Genomic DNA, 11,116 nt, shown 5'->3' on the forward strand with positions numbered 1-11,116 from the left:
AACTCAAAAGCAATGTCACTAAAATCAGGGGAAATTGTAACCTCGAAAGGAGACAGAGTGGCAAACTTCAGCTTCTCATATTCACTGCTACTATACAGTAACAACAGTGATCATTTATACCTTTACTTTTTCCCAGACATCCAACCTAAACAGTTTGCTCATGTCATTCAGTAAATTTGGGAAATTAACCCATAACCAAAATAGAATGCAGTTTCTACATCTATCTCCAATATCACATCTGTACACGTGGCTGACAAAAAATACGTAATTTCAGGATCAGAGTCTTACAACAGAAATGCTGCTGAAATTCCAAATTATTATAAATAAACAACCATCAAAAAATAACCTCAGTCTGTTATCCTGTCACCAAGTGTATCACATCCTGTGTTTTGATCAAGTAAGCACGCTGTCTTTGAACAATGTGGGTATGTTTTAGGTTTTATTTTGAAAGAGAGGTAGAAGAACATATGGTTACCTTTTTGTATATCAGGCCAACAGCTGCAGTCTTGATTTTGACTGCAGTAAGTATGTTGATACGTTGGTACAACTGACGGAGAAGAGTTTGAGAGAGAACTACAAAAAACAGGGCAACAGCATAGGCACAACCCCTCCAACACGAGCTAGGCTGACTTTCACTGGCCATTATCATTGCTCTGAAAATGAAAGAAAATGAATTTTAAATTCTGCCCATTAAGTCAACAACCAACAGTAAAAAGTTCAGCAAACTGAGATACTGGCAACTTGTTTAATTGAGGCTACTTTGGGTTCAGATATGGTGGAAGGTCACAACAAAACATGATGTTAAAAATGACAGGTTATCTGTGTTTTTCAATTTGTTAGCTTATAAGCAATTCTCAAATATAAATCTAGACATGTGCTATTGCTAACTTATCTGAAAATGGAGTACAAAGAATAAAAGAAAATAATTTCATAAAAGAAAAAAAAGAAAAATAATTAGATATTTGTACTTAGAAAGGTTGCGACTACCAAACATGAAAGTGAGATAGAAAAAAAATCTAGAGGAAAATTCCGATTTTTGTGTTACTAAAAGATTAGTTTAAATAACCATCAACCATGATGTCTTCAAACAGATTTTATGGTCAACCATTTTGTTCAGGATTACACTGATTCAGGATATACTTTGAAGGTTAATGATAATTCTGTTCATTAAGTCTTTTCTTTATAAACACCCAAGTGTTTGATCAATTCTTAACACCTCTGTGGTAAGCACAATTTCTAAAAACCACTTGGTACCAATCTCATTGGAACTTCATGGTACAAACAATATGATAGTAGAACAATTGCAATTTTCATTAAATGCTGAAGCTCTCTATATATTTATATATTTAAATGAGTTTTTTTTAAAGTAGAGATGGAAAAACAATGACAAAAAAGCAGGAAGGTTTGGTATACTTGTAGTCCCTTTTCCTTAACGTTTGATTTTTTATTTATGCATACAAACTACTTACATACAATATTGTGGAACTTCTGTTGGTTTTGTCTCTGCTTTAGCTATAAAATTTCTGATTGCTTTGACCTTTCCCTTGTTAAATCATTTTTAGGTAATTATGGAGGGGCAAGATGAAATCTTTAAACATCTAAGCTATTGCTTAGTTTGGTTTTGATACTGGTAACCCTTTAACTTTATTATTACTGTTGCTCTTTGAAAATAAAGTAAAACACATTAAAAACTTACTTCATTATTTGTGGACTCATAAAAGCCAGAACGTCAGCTGCAACTTTCAGAAGTGCAACTTTAATCAATATATATTTAAATGTTTGCCATATTGGCAAAATCAAAGATGGTTTATGGAAACTTGTTTTCTTCAATAGTGTTCTTTGGACATAAGAAGCCTGTAAGATCACAAAAACATATACAGAATTAAGAGAAAAAATATTTTTGAACTTCACTCACATTGCAATATAAAATATGTAATATTAAAGTGTCCATCTAGCACCATCATAATGATAACAGGAATTTTTTTTTCAGATTACTCAAATAATAAAAACAGTTTCTGAACTTAAAATTATCCTTATTGGCAAATACTTTTGCATGCTCCAGTAGAAAGAGTTTGGGGATTTATATCATCAGTGGAAAGAAGGGCAAATGCACAAATAGCTAAGAAAAACACTGATGAGACGCAGTAAGATGAGACTGTAGGGTTCATCAGTAAAAAGGCAAAAGCCACACTCTTACTGAATTTCCGAACATTACAGAGCTTGGAACTACAGTGAAACTACACTGGAACTGCATTGGAACAACAACAACAAAATAGTAACTGTGACTGAAACTGTCAAGGATTTAAATAATAATGTAAATATCTGTAAAACTCAATATTGTTGAAATTAAAGAAAACTGAAGCCTGGTTTGTGTGTTCTGTTAGCCAGTGTCTACAAATAAACAAGCTGCTCATAGACTCTTCTGCTATCTGAAATACAGATGCAAAGATGAGACACAGGGAAACAGAGAAGTTCAGAGAGAAATGAGTTGGACAGTTTGGTAATATGGGAATTCATCAACAAATAAAAGTCACTGTACATTCCAGTCACAGTAGATTCCTCATCACTTGAAATGTTGAAATGTAACAGGATATCATTCTAAGAGGTAGGTTTGAAAATTCTACAGCCACACTAGAGATCACTGATCCCAACACCGAGGGGCCTCTGTGCCCTACAAAACGTAGGCTGTTCAATAAGCAAGATTTTTGAAATCTTCTCCAGCTTCCAGCTTCCTTAACTTTGGAAAATGATATTGCCTATTGTCAGAATTATAGGTACCATTAATCCTGTGGTAGACTTCTGGATTTCTTTTCTCCATTGCTTTTCAAACTTAGGACACACACTGTACGGGGAATCACTTTCATTGACTTCACACAGGTCCTCCCTTTCCAATGGCTTCTTGTAGCCTGTAGATATCACTCTGAAAGACAGCAATTAATTTAGACAGCTTGAAATACAACAGACAAAACAAGCAGAACTAATAATTCAAAAAGATAATTATATAATTTTGTGTACATAAATAAACTCTATAATTAAAATACTATATGTAATCCTATAAAAGCCACAGGCTAAATAGTGGAACATATTTACAGTTACCTTCAATACACTGAAATTCACCTGAAGTAAGGAGAGCCCAAGCAGATTGTCACATCTGAACCTTTGTACCTCAGAATCTGTCTACATTTCTGATCCTGTATTTCTTTACAGAAAAATACACTACTTCATAAGCAGACGTGTAGTATCATTCTCCACTTACTATTCTGATCTGGAATGAAATGCCATTTTTATCACAGGAGTGCGTCATCACTGAATTCCAGGATCCTTTAGGTTGGAAAAAACCCTAAGATGATCTTAACAGTCAACCTAACAGTACCAAGCCTACCATTAAATGATGTCCCTAAGTGCCACATCTACCCATCTTTTGAATACTTCCAGGGATGATGACTCTTCCTGCAACTCCTCTTTAAGCAAGGTAACAACATTAAACTACTGGGTTTCAGCACAAGTATGATGGAACTTTCCTTGCAGCAGACCTTCAGCTGTTGAAATTTTGTTTTAACAAAGTGCTCTTAACCACTTAAGTGTCAACAAAAAACAAAACTGGTCTTAAGAACGTCAGTGGCAGCTCTCATGCTTTCCAGCTGGTGAGGATCTCCCTCTCTGAAGCAGTGTCCATCTCCTCACGTGTGCCCTTCCAGTGTGTATCATTCCCGTGCCCCTCAGTGCCAGCGCTGGCCTTGGGGCTACTGTGTATGCTACTGTGCTTATCACAGGACACAAAACAAGACTCAGAAATGCTTTTTTGGAGGTTGAGAAATTGTGGTGGGGGTGGACCTCACTAACCCCAGGGGCCACGTAATCATCTACTGAAGGTGTAACCTTAATACAAAGTGAATTTGTCTTAAGCATGATAATTAAGGCAAAAATAACACAGTGTCCCACTAAAAGAACCAGTTTTTGAGACAGGTGAGGGAAGCAGACTGATTGGTACTCGAGTGGGAACTGTTGTTCAAGAATTCTGCATAATGCATCTCAATTCTAAAACTCACTGCTGCCAGAGGATAAACAGACCTACTAAACCATAACCTTCAGATTGCCTGATTTCTAAAGAAACATAAGATAGGATCACAGGTTTATTATGCAAAAATAAATTTGAGACTTCCTCATTTTGATTGCAAGCACTTAAGGTGAGAACATATGAGCCATAATTTATCCTGTTTAAGAGGGAATATATCTAATGTTCAAAACATGAATTTAACTGCAACTAGTTACTTTATAGCTAAATAACTGAAACCCTTTTTTAATTGTTTGGGTTTTTTTCTTCTCTTTTGTTAAACATTGTGAAATTGGTTAAAATATACAAAGGACAGCCTAGCTTGAAAATTTGGGCAAACACTGTAATACAAAGAACACATAAATGTCATACAGAAGCACTCAGTAAGCTACACAACTTCTTAGAAAAACTGAAAATTTGTATTTACGGTGTAGAATGTAAGGACTGGTGAAAAACAAAGGTGAACTCCTATAACTTCAACAAGGCCAGAGTTCAAGGGAATACTCTGAATCCTTGAAACAACCTGATGTTTTGTCTCATCTTATTAACAGCAAATATAATTTTCAGTTTTTCCTTAAAATTACAAATATTGAATAAAGCAAAATATATTTTTTTTCCCACTTTTGGATTTTTGAAGTGTGTATGTCTGACTCAAGTCATTTTCCAAGAAAAAAAAAAATGTTAAAAATTAGTAACGGTCACAAAACATAACACAAGAAATCGTTTGAAATAACACTCAAAATATTAAGTGAGAGGAAGCTGCGTGATTTGATAGAGCTGAGCTTCCAGTTCCTATTTTCTGGTGGAAAATTTCCCAAGAAGCAGAGAGACTTCCTATTTTATGTGAGCAGGTGAGCTACAGTTATAACTTCCGACGTGCCATAAAAGAGGGAGGAAAATGAGCGTTAAATTGGCTACTGGGAAAACACCTTACATGCACTACTGAATATTTGTTTCTGGAGATCTAGATAGTTGTATCACCACATGGAGTATAAAGGAAATCTTATTTGTATACTGCCATACTTTACACAGACAGGTAATAAATAAAAAAGTATAACAAATAAAGAAGGATAGCTTAATCTGGCCTTTTATATCCCATTGTCTGAAAGTATTATCTGTTGTGACAAGAACAATGTGCTTAGTTTTCAAAATGTTTTAAATAATGCCATTAGATAACATATAAAATGATTGTTACTATGTATAAACAATATAGATTTGAATACGACCTCTACATGTTGTCAACTTTGATTTTTGTACAAAAATTTAACAGCAACCTCAGGCTCAAGACAGAATGATATTGTGGAAAGTAAGAGCACAGTCTTCAATTGTCTGAGCATCAATGAACAGTAACCAGCAGTTTATTAAATTCTCACCTGCTAAACCAGGAATATGTTAATTTACTGAAGAAAAAAGCATTCTCTTCAGTGATGTATTTCTGTTTAAAAAAAAGAACATGGGAAAAAGTATCAATGATGCTTGAAAGAATGAAGAAAAAGTGGGGGTTTTTTGTTTTGTTTTTTTTCGTTTTTTTTATTCCTTTACTAAACACGTTGTTTCCAGAAGATATTTAATTCTGACCTATAATAAGGCCTGTACATACACTTTTTTTGCCTGTCACCTTCTTGCACCAATACACTCTAACACAAGGTATGAAGAATGAAAGACATCTACAGTCTCACGAATTAATACAATTAAACTGGCTGTAAGAGGATATTAGCCACCACTTTAGCTTGATCCCATACATATCCTAGAGTAACATCACACTAACAGTAAAGCACAGGAGCTGGACTTGATGATCCTTATGGGTCTCTTCCAACCTGACACGTTGTTCCATCCCACGTGTGAAACAAGCAAACCTTCCCCAAATCTTGATGGTTAAAATCCTGTGGGTTTTTTTTTTTTTTCCCCCATTTGAAAACACATCTATTAATAGCTATCAACTGCTAAAACCTAAAGGACAGAAGGCTCCTTTCAGACCCTAAGAGATGACGCACTGCTAACTAAATGAGAAGAGTATGAGCCTTGTGCACTGCTGCCAATTTCATAGTGAGCTGGAGATAAGTGTAACAAAGGTAAGCAAATACGAACTCTCCCGTATTTCCTGACGAATGTTTATCCACACCCAGAAATGACTCCAGCACACCCAGGGAGTGAATTCTGCCCCTCGGCAGTTACCTCCTTAAAAAACTCCTGACCAAGGACGCAGTTGCAGCCCTTTCGGGCAGGTGCCGTGGGACGCCCACCGACACAACTGGGAGCTGTCCGGGGCTCCTCTGGCGCTTTCCAAAAAAATTTTTTCTTGTGCTTTCAGTAAAAAGCCGAATAATGATTACACGATAACCCGAGAAAAAAAGCACGTGACAACGAGTCCCCCTCCGACGAACACGAATCTGCGGGTGCAGCACGGATTCAAACCCTTGTCACAAGCACTTCCTGCTTAAATCCTGCGCCTATTCCTGTCTGTGGCAAAGCTCCATCCGAAGGACACACCTCCCAGGACGCATCAGCTGCGTTTTCTGGGCACAGCCCCGGCAGGGATCCCACCCGAGATCCCAGCGGGTTCGCGGCCGTGGGAGGCGGTGGCCGCTCGGGGTCCCCCCGCAGCGCCGAGAACCCCCTCCCCGCCTGGACCCCGCGCCAGCCCCGTCACCTCCGTGCCCGTGGGGCTCAGCCGCTCGTAGGAGACGCCCCGCTTCCCTCGGGAGGCTGCCATAGCTCCCACAGCTGCCCTGGATCCGACAGCAGCCGCCGCACCCGCCGGAGAAGGGAAGGAGAGAGCGGGGAGGGCGGGGCTGCCGCTGGCTCGGCATCGGCATCAGCATCAGCATCATCCAGTCCCGCGGCCGGGATTCCAGCCCAAGCGTCTTGTCACTGAACTCATAAAACCCCTCCTTACTGGGCCCTGGTGACCTGTGACAGCACCCAAAGGAATGGTATGAAGCTGTGTCAGCGGAGGTTTAGGGTGGATACTAGGAAATGGTTCTACGCCAAGAGGGTGGTTGAGCACTGGAACAGGCTCTCTCCAGGCAAGTGGTCACAGCACCAAGCCAGCCTGACAGCGTTAAAGGAGCGTTTGGACAACACTCTCAGGCACAGGGTGGGATTCTGTTGGCCTGTACAGGGCCAGGAACTGCACTCAATAATCCTGATGACTCCCTTCCAACTCAGCATATTCTGTGATTCTATGCATAACACATTTCAAAAACAATATGAACCTTTAACATTCCTTTTTGAATAAAGTTTCAAAGATGAACATTTTCTTGAAATAAAAATAGAAAACAAAAAAGATGAATCCAGTTATTTAGTATTAGTGTGTCTTTTTCTTGGCTTAGCAGTGCTTGTGGGTTTGGCCATCCTCTCTTTGTCTCCTTTTGTTATCTTCAGTACTGATGTCATTGTCACAATTTAGCCATTTTCTCATTCTTTCAGGGGGTCTTTCATTCACCAGGTGCACTTCATATTCACTTGAATGTGGAAGGGCCAATTCAGGGTGAGTCTGTGCAGTCTTTACATTTGAAGCTTGATTCTGATACAGAGAAGGGGATAAATTTGAAAGCATTGGTTGAGTCATCTGATAATAAACAAACTGTTGACTCAATGGACTCTATTCTTTGTGCTGCTGTGCTAAAAAAGGGTGCATCTAGAGAAACAGAAACTTGAGTTGTTAACTCTGCGAAGAGGAAGTTCTGAAGAGTTTAATTTTTCATGCATTAAGGCTAATACAATTAAAAGACTGACAAACTATAAAATAGCACAGAATGTTTGAAAATAAAACTGATCTATTTTATTACAACTGGCATAGTTGGAAAAAGGAGACAATTTTTTCATGGCAAAGCTAGAACAGAGACATAATCTGATTTAGGATTAAACTACCAGTTATTCCTTGTGTAAGGTAACCAAAGGTAGCCTCATCTCCTCGGATGGTAAGATTGACGGGGAGATAGACAACAGGTTAGCAAAGGCATATAGTGCTTTCAGAAAACTCCATAAAAATGTTTATTATGGCATAATAAACACTTGAAGAAAAGTACAAAGATCAGTGTTTACAGAGCCATAGTGCTGTCTACTCTTTTATATGGATCTGAATCATGGGTCATCTACCGCCACCACCTGTGTCTCCTAGGACGCTTCCATCAACACTGCCTCCGTACAATCCTTAACATCCACTGGTCAGATTATGTGACCAATACATCTGTTCTAGATCAAGCAGCAGTCACAAGTATTGAGGCCATGTTACTGAGAACACAGCTGCGCTGGGCAGGGCACGTCTCAAGGATGAATGATCACCGCCTCCCTAAGATCTTGCTCTATGGTGAACTTGGCACCGGCTGCCGCATGAGAGGAACCCCAAAGAGGAGATACAAGGACTCCCTGAAACAACATCTCAGCCTTGGCCATATTGATCATCATAACTGGTCTACTCTGGCCTCCAACTGGGAGGTCTGGAGACACACCATCTATAACGCAGCTGATGCTTTTGAGAAAGCACACAGGATCACTCTTGAGGAGAAAAGACAACACAGAAAGAATCATGCCTTGCAGAATTTACCACCTAAGGAGTCTTTCTGCTGTGCCTTTTGCAGTCGGACATACCTGTCTTGTATTGGCCTTTTTAGCCACCAGCGTGGGTAGAGACCTTTCCCAAATCTTCGTTCGCGAAGCCCAGCCATGATGAAGGTAACCAAACATGGCATTCCTTTCATTTCATCATCTATGTATTGTATAAACATATTTAACTTCAGTTGCCTATAGTTAGTGTAAAGGCATGCATATCTGCAAGTTTTTTAAACCCGGTTTAACCAATTTTAAAGTCAATGTGGAGCAAGGCATTCCAACAAGGTATAGTGTTTTTATAGGTTTGAACTTGGAACAACACAGCAGGTGGCCAGCTTATTCCTACAGTCCGTAGGGTACCAAATGCATACACCGTACATAGTCCAAATGTAGAAATAGGTCAGAAAAGAGCGATGTGTGAGTGGGTGTGAGCCCTGTGGGAGGACTTCAACATTTTAAGGCACTCTGTTCAATTTTACATTGCAGGGATTCCCTTGCTGACAGGAGGAAAATATTGTTGTTGTCAGGCCTAGCAGCGGAAGCGTGAATTACACAGAAACACAGCCCTGGGAAGAAGTGTGTGTGCCACAGAGTATTTCTTTCTCCTCCAAGTGAAACTGAAAGCAAGCAGTGGAGAACTAGCAGGAAACCACAAACCCATGTGAAAACAGGGCTGGGAAACTGTGCTCCCTAGGGAGCCACCCTAGGGAGCAGGCGGGTGCTGCTGCTGCTGGAGTACGGATGGGTGGCAGATGCTTCCGAAACCTTAAGAGCCTTCAAGTGTTTCAGTCGTCAGCATGGTAAAGCATTATGGTTGTTACTAATAAAATACACATGTACAGTGTTGGATGTTGTACATTTCTCAATAATTAAAAATTACTGGAATGTGATTTCTCTCTTTAAAGCTGAAGTTACACCTGCCTTATAACCCAGGGCTGCATGCTTGCTACAAACCAGTTTCAAGCACATGCACATATACAACATTTATTATATATTTTTAAGTGTTATTTTACAAAGGAGTGCATTTTCAGTAGTCCTCCTGATGACAACAATGTGAAAAATAATTATTAAATAATTTATTTTCCAATGTGTAGATGGTGTCTTTTGACTTGGTGCCCATATTTTCTAATGGATGATTAGTTATCAACTTGTCGAGTCTATTTAGAAAGGGCTTATCAATTTACAGGAATAGCAAGCCTCAGTGTAGAGTAAACGGTGAGTTTTACGTTTCTTCCACCACGTCAGAGTTTTTCTGTTTGGAATCATTAGACAGTTTATTTTCATAGTTAAACATACTGCATTGCAAAAGATGGGTATGATTTCCTCTTGTCTGAAAGGGAGCAGCTCTCTTAAGCTAGTGGTTAGTGAAGAATTTTTCTGTAGAAGTGACTTGAGTCGTAAGAGAAATGAGAGTGGAATTTCCCAAGACTACGAAATCCTTGGGTGTAGAGAGAAGACTAGAAGGGGAAATACTATTTGCATGTGACCACAGATCAGCATATCAAGGTTTGTGTAAAAATTCGATCTTAATCTTGAAAACCACACTGTAATGTTTTTAGCTGTTATTTTATAAAAAACATTTGGGGGCCATTCTCTTACCTGTAAGTCATAGCAATCTTGGACTGTAATAAAATGAAGGTTTTTTATATTTTTTTAATATTTTTTTTATTTTTTTTTTTCAGTTTGAGTGTTTAATAGCTATATTGTTCTAAGTGATACATAGTGTCAGGAGGGCTGTGCTTTTATAGTAATAGTTTGACAAGGTGCCAAAGATTTGAGACAAAGAGGAAATACAAATGAATTACAGGAGTGGTGGACTTTACTCCAAATAAAGTGACTCATTTGAGAAATTAAAACAAAACTTTAATAAGAGATCACTTGTTGAGCTGAGTGGATTTTCATACCAGCAGATATACTGCATCTTTTTCTCCTTTTGGCTGCATTTAAAGCAGGAAAGCCCTTGAATAGACCCCCTAAAGGCTGTGCACTGCAGAGGCTTGTGCAGCACAGCTCTGCTGAGCTGCTCAGATTCATAAAGCCAGCTGGAGAGACCGTTCACTCAAAATTAAGTAATGAAACACACATACACATCCACACCCTTAACTGCTGTGGAAGGAAAAGAAGTGGATCTAGACTCTGTGTTTAGAAGCACTGTGAAGGAGACACTTTGCAAAAAACTCCCCGCGTTTCTAGGATGTATTTGCCCCATATTTGAATGGTTATGGTATGTTTTCCTTTCTCCTGCACTGAAAATAATTAGGGCCAGATAAATAGAGCATCCAGATTTTGCATACGAATAATGCAGACTTCATCTGCCTCTTTGCCTCACCACAAACTTCATTTACCCCTTGTATTTACCCAGGGAATTGATTTGTAAATAAACGAGCTTCACAAAAATAAATATTTATACATCTGTTTTATTACTGGGATACAGAGAGATTGAAGTTAAATTACAGCCAAAACACACAGCAAATCAATGTCTGGCTGAGATCTGTGGGACTCCATCTC

At 38.9% G+C, this 11,116-nt stretch overlaps 1 protein-coding gene across 3 annotated transcripts in view; it reads right to left on the minus strand.

Annotated features, from left to right (window-relative positions):
• LOC113949762 (multidrug resistance-associated protein 1-like) overlaps positions 1–6,913 on the minus strand; it is a 32,369-nt gene extending 25,456 nt beyond the window's left edge. The window contains exons 1-5 of one of the 3 annotated variants that reach the window (XM_027648748.1): positions 6,705–6,913; positions 5,428–5,489; positions 2,779–2,920; positions 1,697–1,854; positions 476–653 (exon numbers count right to left, since the gene is read on the minus strand). In XM_027648748.1, the coding sequence (XP_027504549.1) occupies positions 476–653; positions 1,697–1,854; positions 2,779–2,920; positions 5,428–5,489; positions 6,705–6,767 (603 nt within the window). In that variant the 5' untranslated portion in view covers positions 6,768–6,913. The remainder of the gene's footprint in view (positions 1–475; positions 654–1,696; positions 1,855–2,778; positions 2,921–5,427; positions 5,490–6,704) is intronic. The other 2 variants (XM_027648749.1, XM_027648750.1) reach the window with 2 other exon arrangements.
• Between the last annotated feature and the right edge of the window lie 4,203 nt (positions 6,914–11,116).

The sequence above is a fragment of the Corapipo altera genome, unplaced genomic scaffold (genome assembly GCF_003945725.1).
Source record: "Corapipo altera isolate COAL_440 unplaced genomic scaffold, ASM394572v1 58, whole genome shotgun sequence".
NCBI classification, from domain to species: Eukaryota; Metazoa; Chordata; class Aves; order Passeriformes; family Pipridae; genus Corapipo; species Corapipo altera.